The sequence below is a fragment of the Atractosteus spatula genome, chromosome 11 (assembly GCF_055471065.1).
Source record: "Atractosteus spatula isolate fAtrSpa1 chromosome 11, fAtrSpa1.hap1, whole genome shotgun sequence".
In the NCBI taxonomy this organism is placed as follows: Eukaryota; Metazoa; Chordata; class Actinopteri; order Semionotiformes; family Lepisosteidae; genus Atractosteus; species Atractosteus spatula.
In genome coordinates this window covers 3731007-3745869 of record NC_142716.1, presented here as the reverse complement: position 1 = coordinate 3745869, position 14863 = coordinate 3731007, and the positions used below count along the sequence as shown (strand labels likewise).

At 46.9% G+C, this 14863-nt stretch overlaps 1 protein-coding gene across 2 annotated transcripts in view; it reads left to right on the top strand.

The window, feature by feature from the left end:
- miga1 (mitoguardin 1) overlaps nucleotides 1-14764 on the top strand; it is a 29588-nt gene extending 14824 nt beyond the window's left edge. For both annotated transcript variants that reach the window (XM_088926549.1, XM_088926550.1), the window contains exons 8-16: nucleotides 1785-1882; nucleotides 6953-7071; nucleotides 7568-7640; nucleotides 8087-8173; nucleotides 8258-8356; nucleotides 9148-9282; nucleotides 11059-11112; nucleotides 11338-11454; nucleotides 13465-14764. In XM_088926549.1, the coding sequence (XP_088782675.1) occupies nucleotides 1785-1882; nucleotides 6953-7071; nucleotides 7568-7640; nucleotides 8087-8173; nucleotides 8258-8356; nucleotides 9148-9282; nucleotides 11059-11112; nucleotides 11338-11454; nucleotides 13465-13695 (1013 nt within the window). In that variant the 3' untranslated portion in view covers nucleotides 13696-14764. The remainder of the gene's footprint in view (nucleotides 1-1784; nucleotides 1883-6952; nucleotides 7072-7567; nucleotides 7641-8086; nucleotides 8174-8257; nucleotides 8357-9147; nucleotides 9283-11058; nucleotides 11113-11337; nucleotides 11455-13464) is intronic.
- Nucleotides 14765-14863: the final 99 nt, after the last annotated feature.

Below are 14863 nucleotides of genomic sequence, written 5' to 3'. Positions count from 1 at the left end.
TTGGCCTTTTCTTCTGCATCATCCCCAGATGATACTGACACGAGCAGTGTAAACAACTGATTATATTCACCCCTAAATCACAGAAACGTCCTAGATCGTTTTGAGGTGACACATTTACGTTTTAAAATATTGCAAATTGCTGAAGAAAGTGGGGAAAATTCCTGACGAACTTACAGGACCCCCCGAGATGAGTGACAAGAAAGTTATATGTAATCGATGAGTAAACAGTTCCATTGAACAAACTGGCATTCAGCCGTTTTTAGCTTGTAAGAGTTCTTAATATAGCCAAGCCACAGTAACTGATAGGAGTGACATTAGCTCGCTGTAAGGTGATATTGAGAGGAAACAGAGGCCATCAATCGCAGGGTTTGTGTCGGATGCCAGACAACAGGCAAAGTGACACACCAGATTTAAGCCGAGCAGCTTCAGCAGGAGCTGTGAAGTGGCCAGCCCGGGAGAGTTGACATTGAAATAAAGCAGAAATCCATGTTGCGGTGTGATGAGAGCCATGAGCTGTGAGGATTGATGTGGTCGTCCCAGACAAAATAAAACAGCCGCCCTAGCTACACAAGAGCCGTGCAGATCCCCAGTCGGCCGATGGCTTCATCTCCCATCTTTTCAGTAGCTTCCGTCATGGGTTCGTGTTGACAGGAAGATGAGGCTAGGCAAGTCGAACGGACTTGTTTCACTTCTTGAACTGTAACATTGCATCTCAATCTAGACAGCTCCCACTGAAATGGAGCATAAGTGATGACTGACTGACACGCGAGGACCTGAAATTGGGGATCCAGGTGTGCTGGATAGCTACTAGCCACTAGTTTTCCATCAAGAATGAAGGATCCCCAGCAAGGTTCATACTGTTTACTTCTCCAGGTTTTCTGTTGTAATTTCATGCGATATTGGAGCAGTGGATCTTTTTTTCTTGGTTTATTTAGCTTTTACTAGAGTGACAACGTCAGCATGTAAACTTTTAATTTCGAAGTTGAATGGACGTCGGCGCGAACCGCAGAAACTGGTGAAATTGTACGTTGGGCAAGCCAGCCGCAAGCAAGCCAGCAGACCTAAAATAAATGAGTCAAGGTTAATTCCACGCTGAAAGTCTGGAATTAAACGTGCAATTAACCTCTGCTTGTGTCTTTCGAAAGCTGAAGCTTCAAGACTATTAACCTCTTCTGGTTACAAATATGCACAGAAACTAAGGTCATTTTTAAGCTTTAATGAGGCCGTTATCTCTCCTGTCCCAGTCTGTTACCGTATTATCTTAACGTCCACCAAACACTGTGACCTTATTTCCTCATTCAACAGCTTGAGGCCAGCAGCTTTCGATACTGCGTTTATTTGTGTAAACCACAGTGGATCAGGCACTGTAAGAGAAAAGCTTTTTATCAGAACGAATCTCTCAAAGGTTTTACATTTTTAATGAAGTAATCAAGAAGCCAAAGCACAGCTTAAAGTGGTCAAGATGTGACAGATTCAGATGTGATCCATGTTTTTTTTTCCTTTACTCATTTCTCAAATATGTTTCGAACATGAGAAAGTTAATGACTTTACCTTAAGCTGAATGGAAATCCCTGCTGCCCTCGCTGGCGGCTCATTTTCAGGGTTTAAATGTTATGTGGACACTCTTGATCTTACCGACATGTTTCCTGCTCACATTTTTAAGAGGCGCAGCTAAAAATATTAAATCAGTGTAGGTTTTTTTTTAATCGCAGTGTTGCTGTTGAGTTTCGCCTTGCAGCGTGTCAGTATTTCTGATCTTTAAGATGCCCTTTGTTGTCTTAAAGATAAAAACACTGACATCACGGTGCGAGAGGATGATGACTTCTGTCTGAGGGACACTCTGAGCATCGCGTCCACCGATTCCTTCGTATCGGCAGCTGAGGTAAGACTGAGCGGAGGGTCCCAGGGAGACGGTAATGAATCTTAGCTTGCATCACTGAGCCCTTAAACAAGTTCAAAGACGCTCCGAGGTCTTGAAAGGTATTAACGAATGTGTCTGCAGATGCTTCCTCCTTGTGACAGGAAGGCACATTGCCTGACCTTGACGCATGAGGTACAGGGCAGCGGAAATAGTTTGTGGTTTTGTAGAAAATGTGCTGAATATTCAGCTTTGCTTTGAATTTGGAAAAGGGAAAGGACCTGGAGATGAAACGCACTCTGTTTTGGCTGCTGCTTGAAGTTCTCTGAACGCTGGGAAATACATCAGCAGCGATCTGGGCCATCACTTGAGTGCAAAGGCCAGCAGTGTCACTTCATAATTAACCCAGTGCCAGATTAAGATTTCTGACATGGACAGTAACACATGGAAACGTGGAACTGGACATGAAAAGGTGTTCTGACTCTGCGATCTCTGTAAGGTTTTTCAAGTTTTAGCTTTTGGGGAAAAAAAGTGATTCCAAGATGCAGTATAAGCGTTTTTCTTTCATTTTCCATTTTCATTCTGTAGAGGCATGCATGCAGACCTCAACTTTTCCCATTACTATTTCGTTGACACAATTTTTCACCTTATGTGGCTGCATCCAGTTACTCCACGACGTGTCTGCTTCAGTTGTTTATAGTGCTCCGGGATGCACCTTTTGAAAATGAAAATTGTGGCCCAGCTGTGTATTAAGTTAACAAACAATTGATTGTGGGAAGAACAAACGATATAATCTCCTTTTCATTCTGTGTAAATAATATGAAAAAGAGAGGGATGGTTTATCAGGTGGTAGTCTGTCAGCCATGGTAAAATACTGGCTCAGTTCTGTTATTTATTCCTCCATGAGTCTGACCATCAAACACTTCATCTGCATTACTTTATTTCTAGGGGGTTTTGTCACTAAGATTCTGCATCATTTTAATGTCTCAACCAGAATTGCCAATCTATATCGCTGCTTGCAGGTAAGCAAAAAACTAAATCAATAAACCGTAGGCTTGTTTTTTTCAAATGGAATCACTTTTTCGGGATACGGTCAGATCTTGCAGACAAGTAGAATCCATCAGCCGGTGGCTGTTCCGTTTCTCAGTGCCCCTGCCGAAAAAGGATCAAGTCGCAGTAGAGGAAGCCTGTGGTCAGCAATGTGAGGGACTACTGCTCTGTGACCGCAGATATTTGGGAGCAGCTGCCTTGAGCACAGCAGCTGCGCTGTTGCAGGCTTCCACTGAGTGACACAGGGGCACTAAAACATAACTCTCAGCAGTTCACAGCCCGGACTCCAGCTTGCTTTGGTTTTTACCAGCAATACAGGGAACAAGGTAGCTGAGAAGAGTCAGTATGGCTGGACAAAACGAGGACGGACTTTTGCCGTTTGCTGTGAATCGGAGACGTTTGTTGGGGACTGGGAATTTTGACTCTCGGGAGGCAGCAGCTGATGCCTGCATTCAGCGACGCTCTTTTTTTTTTTGTCATCCCTGAATTGATGTGTTGTCGCAGCTGCTCGTCTATTTACAGGATAGGCCCTCACCTCGTATCTTCACGCATAACGGTTGATCTGACAAGGCAGGAGGAGTGTGACGGGGGGGGAATAAACCAGCCTGGGAATCATGGGGTCAGTCCTATCATCCTGCACTCGAGCAGGTGTAGTGTAAGTTCTTAGGGATTTTCTTAGTCCTGGATGGTTCAACATTTTCCATTATAGGCCCCTGATGAGTCCGATTTGGGTCTGTGCTTAACATAAGATCCCAGACATTTAAAGTAAACAGCTGGGCTACATTAGATGTAAAGTATTTATCTGTTATTTTGGATTTTTTTTCCAACCCACGATTAGTTCTGTTGTTAGTCTTCAGGCTAAATGCCTGCTCCTAAAGGCCTTGGTTTATAAAGGGAATAAGAAAGAGAAGAAAAAATGGTAACTTAACTCGGAGGTTCCCAAACCTGGTGTTGGAGGAGCTCTCTTTCGGTTTTTACCAGTTCTTAATCACGGGCTAAATGGTTTCAGTTTTTTGTTTTGGGGCATATTTCAGTTTTTAAAAGATTGAATGGGATTTGTAATCGATATCAACTTCATACCAATATCTGAGTTTAATGCCCTCATTCATGCCTGAAATCTAATCAAGAGCATGACTGCAGAGGAAAAACTCTCATCGTGGGTGTGTCTGATGCATGACCCCTCACACCCGTGTCTCTTTATCATCAGTTAATCGACTGGTACGAGCGGCCTAGTTAGAAATAACAATTAGCAATTTGGGGAACAGCTCAGTCTAGTATTTTTGACAAGTCAGGATTGAACAAAGAAACAAGTTAAATGAAAGTCTGTTCAAGCAGGCAGATCAGTTAATTACAAAATCGCCATCGATGAGCGCTGGAGATTTGGAGCTCAGCTGGAGTGAAAACCAGCTCATACAGCGTCCCTCCAGGGCCAGGGCTGGGAACGACTCATCTGCCAGACCACCGTATTTCACCTTTTAGACCAGCGTGCTTCCACATCTTGACAGAGAGGAACGAGCTGACGGGGGTGATAAACTGCAGCTGTCATAAAACGAACAGAATGGGAGCTGACTTTCTTTGAGTTTGTCCTCAGCCTCACTAAATCCTACCTCCCTTGATCCAGACCTGGGAGTCTCAGTCAGGCCAGCGGTGGAGCACATGTTGCAGTCATTAAAATCGGAGGGTTTTTTTGGTCAGGCCACAGAGGATATATATTAACGCTGAGATAAGAATTCTTAGCATTTACAATATCAGAACCACATGTTCACCTTCGTGTCCTTTTGATTTTTTTTCCTTGCGTTTAACTGCTTTTCTGCGGGCGTACCGAAATCTTTTTTATTTTAGTTCTTAAGTGGTAGATTTTAAAGGAAAGCGGTAGTTTGCAATCACTCAGTCTCAATGGGTGATGGGCCTGGATCAAGCTGCCCAGCCATGCGATCAAATCTGACACTCTGGCTTCCTTGAAGAAACGGCTGGACAGGGTCCCTGGATCCGTCTGCCTACTAGAAACCAAACAAGCTGTCTGGGCCAAATGGGCTCCTCTGATTTGCAAACTATCCCCTTGTGTCAGTAAATCTAGAATCGCCAGTTCTTTCTTGTCATGCCCACCCAAATTGGAATAACACGTTCACGGCCACAGACTCCGTGACCGCACACGGGGGAGAACGGAAAGTGTAGGCAAACTCCTCTGGCCCCAACACAAAATCTCCGTCAGTGAGCGCTGGAGATTTGGAGCTCAGCTGGAGTGAAAACCAGCTCATACAGCGTCCCTCCAGGACCAGGGCTGGGAACGACTCCTCTGCCCGACTGCCGTATTTCACCTTTTAGACCAGCGTGCTTCTGCATCTTCCACAAGTAACCTCTAGTATCAGTTGCTTCTGAAGAGAAAAGGTAGTTTGCTAACAGGTTGGCGGTAGCAGCAGGCCAGAAGACTCCTCCTCGGCCAAATCTATCATGACTTGGAAAATTGGTTGCAGATGCTCAGGATTAGATCATTTTCATCACTCTCAATGCTGTTCTGCGTCGCGCCATACTTTGACCAAAAGCCTTACCTTGTTCATTAATATACGCTAAGCTGCAGCTGGCGGCGAGCTACAGGCATGTGCCTTTGAAGATGGAAGGAATTAGATGTCTGCCGTTTCGTTCCCTCAAGGACTGCCGCTGAAGGCAGCGGCTGGAAGCTGTGGCTCTGATGAAGGGCCGGGCTGACGGGGTGTCGAGTTCTGAAAGTCCAGCAGGAGACACGGTCTCCCTGCTCCTGTGCCGTGCGTGGCAGCCGCTGTGGCGAGCAGGAAAGAATCGCCTCCAGGAGAGATAGAGAGGATAGAGAGAGAGAGAGACAGCAGCCCTTGAGCATGGAGATCAGATAAGATCACTTTATTGGCCATATACAATTTCTTGTATTAGGAATTTGTCTTTCCGCAGACCCCAGCTTGCTCTCCATGAGACACACAGACAGGGAGAGAGAAGCTTGGGGTCAGCCATTTGTACGGCACCCCTGGTGCAGTTGGGGTGAAGGGCCTTGCTCAGGGGCCCAACGGAGTAGGATTCCTCTGCCGGCCACGGGATACGAACTGGCAACTTTCCAGCCACAGGCGCAGATCCTGAGCCACAGAGAAGAGACCCAGGCAGGCTGACCCCTCTCACACAGAGGGACTGTGAAGTAATAATAGCTGTGTTCTAATGGCAGCCTGCTGATAAAGGCCTGGAATGCAGATAAGATGGAATTCCAGTGGAAAATACACAGACCTGAGAGCTGAAGTGGGTCAGTGATAGTTGGAATGGCATTGAAGCAGCCCTGAGTGGAATTTGCTACTTGTAATACTGTTTTGTGCTGGTCGTTTCATATGTGTGAAGCACATGTTACTCTGCGGATCACGGGTAAACAGTGTCCTCTTGGTCCACACCTTTTCTTTGTCTTGCCCCCATGGTTTAGTACGAGCTTGAGCGGTAAGGGGGTGGAGGGAATTCAACCGCAAGACTCCAGTTCCCAGCTGGGGTTGTGCTTTTCAATGTGCAAGTATGTCTTGTACCTCCGGATTGGTAGTGGTGCTTGGTACCTCCTGCGTAGCTTCGATTTGGCAAATCGGGCTCATGTTTTCCGCCACCAAAAGTGAGCTGAGATCGCTGTCCATTTCAATTGGTTCGTCGGGTGCGTGTACAGTTCCCCAGTGCAGGCAGGAGGCCTGGTGCATGCTGAGCCTGCCTTTGAAGCGTGGCTGCTGTGGAAGGAAACTCTCTTGCAGAGGTTGTCGCCAACGCTAGACAAATGTTTATTGTCCTAAATTTTATACAGTATTTTTTCCCCCCCAAAGTTGTCTCCTGAGTTTTACCAGCCTTGCAGCGTGGGTTCGCTAACCCCTGTGCTCACATCGTGGATGTCCATGCCCAAGCCTGTCCTGTAGAATAAGTGACCTCTGCCTTGCTGGATCTGACTCTGCTCTCATGCCGGGGGCCGTGTCGTTCAGGACAAGCGGGGTACGGGCCGCATCGCCACGGCCGCTGAACGCAAACGGGAAAGGCTGTTCTCTTTTGCATGCGCTGCAGCTGTCGGAGCACCGGGAGCTGCGGGATGCCTGCGCGCTGGGGTCCCTCTGTCACTACCCGCTGTACGAGGACGCCCTGCGGCTGGCCGAGGAGGGCCAGGTCTCCTGCAGGGTGCTGAGGTACGCTCCGCCGCTGCGCCCCAGCCCCAGCGAGTCCCCGCGAGTTACGCCGCGCAACCTTGTAGCTCTTTTCTGACCGCGAAAGGGTCATAAAGCCGGTGATGAGACGAAGCGGCGCTGGACTCTGTTTGGCTCTTGTGAAGTGCATCTCTCTGCCGTGTGATGCGCAGATTAAGTTAATCCATGATCAGGAAAATAAAGGATTGCAAGATGTTTTTTTTTTTCTTCCACTACAGTTTAGAGTTAATAATCATAACGGGCTTTCGTCTGCCACTGAAGTGTTGCATCCCCCTTATACAGTACAATCGCAGGCGATCCCTCAGTCAGAACTAGAAAGACTTAACTGGAGCAAACACTTCAGTGCAGGCACTATACGGGAGCCCAAATGTGAGTTGTCCAAAAAATGTACAGTAATGCAGTTTTTTCGTTTCTTTTTCTGCAACACTTCTTGTTGCCGTGTGGCTGGGGGAGACCTGAGCACATTGTTTCCTTTCAGGACCGAGATGCTGGAGTGTCTGGGAGACACGGACTTCTTGGCGAAGCTACACTGTGTTCGCCAGGCTTGTGAGGTAATACAGGGTTCCGTTCTCTTTGTGAACCCCCTATCTGGGCGTGTCCCTGTCCATTTTCTACCTGCTTGATCCAGTTCAGGGTTGGCTGGGGGGGGAGCTGGAGCCAATCCCAGCAGGCACTGGGTACGAGGCAGGGTACATCCTGGATGGGGCTCCAGTCCATCACAGTGCACACACAGACACACACACCAGGGCCAGTTTTCTCTGTAGCCAGTTAACCTACCGGTATGTTTTTTGGACTGTGGGAGGATACCCACCCGGAGGAAACCCACCCAAACATGGGGAGAACATACAAACCCCACACAGACAGCACCCCGAGTCTGGATTTGAACCCGGGGCCCCAGCGCTGTGAGGTGGCAATGCTAACTGCTGCACCTCTGTGCTGCCCTCCGTGTCAGTATGTTCCTCGGAAATCTGTTTTCAGTGCCGTTTTCCTTTCCCAGGTCATTCTTTCCGAAAGAGCAACTCGAGCTTTTCTGGCCGAGACGGGGAAGAAGATTTTGTCCGCCATCGTTGTAAAGGCACGCAAGGTATGGTGCTGCATGGGAGTGACGTCAGTTCTCGCAGCAATGGCAAGGTACTGTCGTGAGACGACTGAGGCTTGTGTTTTACAGAACCCAAAGAGATTTGAAGAGGTCTTTGAAGAAATGATGAGTTTCCTGGAGCACACTGATCACTGGGAGAACACCGAGTTGGAGCTGGCCGCACGAGGGGTGAGTCCAGTGTCAAGTGATGACGAGCCCCAGTTTAAAGGGAGTGAGAGTCTGGCCAGTAACTTGCCGGCTGGAAGCTGAACACCTGTAAGTGCAGGTTTGTGACATCTACGGCTTAAGAGCCAAATGAAAGTTACGAAGGAGAAGATGCCTTTGAGAAATGTGGGTCCTTCTGAGCATGAGAATTTCAAAAGTTAGTTGTACAAAGAAAAAAGGCCATGAAGAACTTTCTAAACAAGGGATTTGGTCCATCGAGCTCTTTTTTTTATGATTAATAGCTAACTGATCTCAGGACCTCATCCTTCAACAAGGTGGCAGGGTTACGTGTTGCATACTCCTACAACCCTTTGGGTAAGGAAGTGTTTGAATTGCACGTCTCTGTAGTTTCTGCCTGTGCCCTCTGGTTCATAGTTTTTTCACAGTTCATTCTGAAGAAGTCCACTTAATTGGACTTCAAGGTCGGTGCCCTTGAAGATTGGGAACACAGTTAAGTTTCTTCATCGTCTTCTCTGTTCCAAACTGAAAATGTTCAGTTCCTTTAGCCTGACAGAGTAAGACCTTCCTTTTAGCCTCAGAATGTAGCTGGGCACTGTTCTTTGGACTGATTCCACAGGAGTATTATCTTTTGTGTAAGATAGTGACTGAAACTGACCAATGCAAAAGCTATTCAGCGCACAGGTAGTGAATTAGACTAGATTATTTACAGTATCTTTTACCCAACGACAAGGGATAGTTTTTTTTTTCTCCAGACGTTATATAATTGTTTGCCCTTTTGCATGGTCCATTCGCAGGTCAAACATTTGAATTTTTATGACATAGTCCTGGATTTCATTTTGATGGATTCCTTCGAAGATTTAGAAAACCCCCCCATTTCCATCCAGAACGTGGTCAATAACCGCTGGCTCAACAGCTCCTTTAAAGAAACAGTAAGTAGTACAGAAAGGTCGTTATTCTCGCCCCCAGGGGTATATGTGCTGGTTCTGGGAGTCTTCAGACTGTCCAGTGGTCACAGATTTCAGGTGTGGATGATTTGCACCAGAGCCTACTGAGATGAATCAGTGCCAAAGTGGTGAATACTTATGCAATCAGTTATTTTCAGTTTTAAGTGTTTAATAAATTATAGGGGATCTATAGAATTTTGTTTTCGCCTTGTCATTATAGAGTGTTCTGTGTTGCTCAATGGCAAAAAAAAATCAAATTAAGTACATTATAGTTCCATTTTGAAACACAATTAAAATGTGAACAAGTCCAAGGGGGGTGAATACTTTTGATAGCCACTGTTGACAGCATATTTCATTTGTTTATTGTGATTTGCCATGTGATTTATGAACCAGCTCGTTAACGATCATTATGATCATTAAATCAATTTTAGCTAAGTATATTTAGTTCAGTGGGTAGTGTATCTTGCCAAAGAAAGCTTTTGCAAAGGATTTTTTGTCTACTGCTGTGAAGGAGGAGCATTGGTTGGTCTTGATTATTCATGGCCTTATTTGGAAAACTTTGGGAATACAAATGCTGCAGGCTGTGAGCGAGAGCTAACGTATTTAAGATGGTGCTCCAAATTCCTATTTGTGTTTTTTTTTGTGAGCAAAAAATGTGAAGTATTTCTGGTTACCAGCATTTTGTTCTGCGGTTGGCATGCACTGTCGAAAGAACTTTTTCTCTTGCAGACCATCTCTCGGCCTGAAACTCACCAGTGACATGCAACGTAATCAGCAGTATTGTCATCACAGATGTTTATACACAGTAGCTAGGAATTCAGAGACAAAGTCAGGTTGAAAATGATACATTAATAGCTACACTACCATAAAAAGAGGTTTGCCTTATATACGGTACCCCACCTTGGATCGGAGGAATAAATACAGGAAATATCTGGTTATTGTGAGTAGGATTTCTCAGTCCGCAGAATTTTCTGTCAAGTGCAGATCAGGGACTTGATTAGGAAGCACTCAGGAATGTTTTCTGTTGGCCATCATACAGGCTTGAAGTTAGCCACATGCTGTAGCTTGCATATTATATTATATTATAATGTTTGTATAGCACTGTTCACGGTAAGCCATATTACTGTGTGATTTCAATGAGTAAGAGAGTTTTAAAATTAATTCTGTGACACACCTGTAGCCACTACAGTGATGCCATCACAGGAGTAACCTGTGGCCCCTGTTTGGGTTTTGTTTTGTAGTAGCTGCATTCTACACAAGCGGCAAGTGAGATAACAAATTACTTGAAAGACCTGAAAATGGGGCATCACTGTAGTCTAATTTGTTTTTCTGGGTCAGAAAAGGGACTGATCTAATTCTAACAATGTTACACGGATGTTGGCTCTCGTTGTGGTGTTCGTCATGATTGTGTGTTATGTAAGGGTTTTGTCATGAAAGCAAAAGAAAGAAAACATGCAAGTAATACCAGTAGCACATGCCAAACGCAGTATGCACTTTAAAGGTCAAAACTGCACATTGCAAGTAACCCAATTGACAAGTCGATCCCCATCCCCACATGGGATCAGGTGAACGGTAGTTAGGATAAAATCGGATTGCAGGACGCCCTCTTGATCTCTCAGAACCCCCCAAAATGCCTTCATCTATAAACCTGGAAATTCAGATGGGAAAGTAAAACTGCAACATTTTCAGAAGTATAATCTTTTGTCCCACCTCTCTGCCTCTTGTTTTCCGAGTCACTGGCTGTTTTCTGTGTGCTTCCAGGCTGTGGCCTCCAGCTGCTGGTCAGTGCTGAAGCAGAAGAGGCAGCACATGAAGGTAACCACGAGTTCCTCTCCCAGCATCTCCCAGCTATTGCAGTGAATCCCCAGCTCTTGTGAAACAGAACTATTTTTCCTAAAACATTTTTCAAAGTGTTTTTGACCAAGAGCTGCAGAAACCCCGGGGGGGAGGTTAACGTATGCTGAGCTTTGGAACCGCCGCCTGTCTAGATGACCTCTTATTGACTCGGCGCTGAGTTCTTCCTTTCTGTCTTGCGAGCAGGTTCCGGATGGCTTCATTGCACACTTCTACGCCGTTTGCGAGCACATTAGCCCCGTTCTGGCTTGGGGGTTCCTTGGGCCAAAGAGTTCTTTGCATGATTTCTGCTGCTTCTTTAAGGTATGTGAGCTTCTGTCTCCAGCCAGTCTGACCTCATGATCGCTCTCCTGGCGACAGTGAAGTTTGCGTTCCCCACACTGCCTATTGCTGCATCACTATCATTTGCTGAAACAGTCTCTTCGGAATTATAGCCTGGGTGTAGTGGTTTGTGTTTTACCTTTTTATTGCGCTAAACAATCAGTATGTGAAGCTTGCTCATGCATCTCGGTCCTTGGCACTCAATGGCTTCTGCTATACCATTGCACACAGGTGATCCTCTGAGCCGCAGTCTTGATCATCTTCCGCCAGCTGGCAGCATTCGGAGACAATACAGAGACTAGACTGTGCTGGTTTATTCTTTGCATTTTAAAACGAGAAAATGATTTTGCCCCCGAGCGTGAACTGTGATATTCACCTGACACCCTAGAGGCAATTAAACGTGTTCTGTTTAACATCCAGAATGTAAATTGCTTGTGTTACTAAGTGGAACTTATTTAGTGTATCTCTGCTAAAGCCAGGTTTCTGTCACTGGGCTAAGATGATGTCAAGGCTTTTTAGTTCCTTTCATTATGCACAAGTGTTTTCAACTAATATTTTGCATAGCCTTCTGGCATGTCAGTATCATCCCTGGAACATAAAATACCGCACTAATAGGGACTGGGGGATCACGGTATTTATTGCTGCTGTGGTGAGTCACCGATCAGAGTGCTTGTTTCAAACTTGGCGTGTTTGAGTTCTGTCTCCCTCGCAGGGCAGTTTGTTTTGCACACAAAGTGAGCTGGGTCTTGATGAATGGAGGGCAAATACACTATAAAATAGGGACGGCTAAAACCCAGCTGCTGAACTGATGACGTGCTGGAAGGGTGACTTCTTCCAGACTTGTCCACGAGCCCCTGCCGAGACTAGGGGGGTGGACTGTCACGCTGCTGCCAGTGCAGGGGCTGGTTTCAGCCGCCCCTCGCTCACCCTTCCCAGATCGCACAGATCCCATGAAATATATGGCTACACTTCTTGCAGCATCCAGATCCTCCCTGAGCATGTGTAGTAATTCATTTCTGAGATCCACATTCCCAACCAGCGTTTTGTCTTCGTTCAGAAGTAACGGGACTATCTCGAGAACGTTTTTATTCGGTCGACTTGCTCACAGAAATGGTGCCAAAACATGTTGCCCTCTGAGAAATTGCATTTTTGCGTCGGCGTTTCCCTGCATGTTGATGGGTCATTTAAGAAAAGTCTTTTTGCTGAATTAGTAGCCAAACGATCAGTAGACACAGAGTGCAGCGTGTTCCGGCGTGGTTCTCTCTGGTTTTGCACTGACAGCGTAAATGGGCCTAACCCTCTTTGAATTGCTTGTTGCCGTTCAACCAGGAAAAAGCAAAGTCGAAATATTTAGCCATGCGTGAGCCCATAAAGCAAATTTCCGATGTCATGTTTGTATGTTTATGATTTAATCTTCCAGCACATGGTGTCAGATTTTCACTGGGGGCCTTAGTCCTCGCCACACAGCATCTTTTACATTCCGGGCTTAATGGATACGCCTCTGTAGGCCTGTAAAGCAAGTGCCCTGGCCGTGACGCGCCAGGGTGACTCCTTGGCATTAAAGGCAGAGAGGAGGGTCTATTTGTTTTTCCTGCGTTATATCGTGTCTCGCGATGTAAAGAGACGGCGCACGGACACGTGCTCCGTCAGAACGAGCGTAACGCGGCGCTACGACGCTCCATTCCGTGCCGCTGCTTGGGACAAACGAGACGCGCCCAGTCCGCGTGGACAGGAAGGGGGGGCTGCTCCGCGTCAAGCTGATCGCGATCGTGAGACGGTTGCCAAGACGCTGTCGGACGAGAGCACGGGGCATGTATGTCCGCTCTGTTGCGAGTCGGCGGTTTGCGTCTTGGCAGACGACGGGCCAGAGCTTTGCTGTAGCCCTATAGGAGGGCACCGCCGTATGGCGGGCTGTGCTCTCGAAGGCGGCTGCGACCCCAGGGTGGCGCGGCGCGGTCCTGCTCACGTCCCGTGCTGTCCGATCTCCCGCAGGACCAGGTTCTGTTCTTCCTGAAGGACATCTTCGACCTGGAGAAGGTGCGGTACTCCGGCGTGGACAGCCTGGCCGAGGACGTGCTCCAGCTGCTCCACCGGCGCTCCGAGCTCCTCCTGGCCTACCTGGGCGCCGACTCCCTGAGGCGGGTCAACGGCTGCGTGGCTGGGAGCGGGAGCGGGCCGGGCCGCGAGCTGGCGGGCGGGCTGCTGGAGGCCCGGGTGCAGTGAGCCCCGGGAGAAAGGACGTCGGTCAGTTGCTACTGTGGGAATACCTTGGGACTTTCCGGGCGCTACGGAGGTTATCTGCTGTTTCGTCTTGGTGGCCGTATTTATTTTAGTCCTGTCAATACTTGCAATATTTGTGCAGCACCTTGCACTTGTAGAATTTGCCCAACTGTCCAGTGACCGCCGTACATTAATATGAAGTGAGTTCTGGCTTCCTGTGTGGGCTATGTGGGCTGTGCTGTACACATTTGATCCTGTACTATGATTGTATGCCTAAAGCCACACTGCTGCTTGATGTTGCCTTGTCACAACATTTACTTCAACACGCTGCACCTGCCTGATGTAACGCAAGTCTCTGTACACTACTATTGGCACTCTACACTGGACCTCATAATGCTGGGATTGCATTGGAACTGTTCATCTTCAAATACTTTCAGCTGGCCTTTTTATACTGCAGAGCAGGGCTGCTGTGAATGTATCATTACTTTCTGTTATACACATATGAATAAAGCCTTACTTATGTCCTGGGAAGCTATGAATTTTTAGCATTTGTCCATCACCGTTTTCCATATTCCCGATAAGATTTTTCCTCAAAAAAAGCAGGAGGCGGAGAGGCACTCAGTCAGAATCCAGCTGTGCTTTTTGCTCTCCGTGAAAGGTTGAGAAACACGACGAGGCGCCGGGAGTCTGGCCATGCCTGCTGCACGGGTCCTCTGGGGGTGTTTGAGCAAGCAGTGGACTGAGGGCCTGTGGGGAGAGGTCATGGCGCTGTTGCCTGTGGTCGCTCAGATTGTCGGCCCTGCAGTCCCTGTTGTACTGCATGATCACTCGGGGAAGGGAAGGCAGTTTTAGGATCAGAAGAGTTTTCAAGACAATACAGTAGGCAAAAGAATCCCTTTTAGGCAGTGTTAAGTAGACGATGAATCATGGATCAAGGGAGAACGAAGTTAATTTTATTTTTATATACCTATACAGTATATAGGCAGCACTTTTCTCTTGTGCGTAAAAATGAAATTTTCACGACCTGTATGCATATTGTCTGCAAATAAAGAATGAACAAACGTTAACTGGCTTTTTGGGTTTTGCTTTTTTTCTAACCATCAAGTGCATTCGTTTTGTTGAGGACATGCAGAGGACCATAAGAAATACAGTTCGGGCTTCAGACTAAACT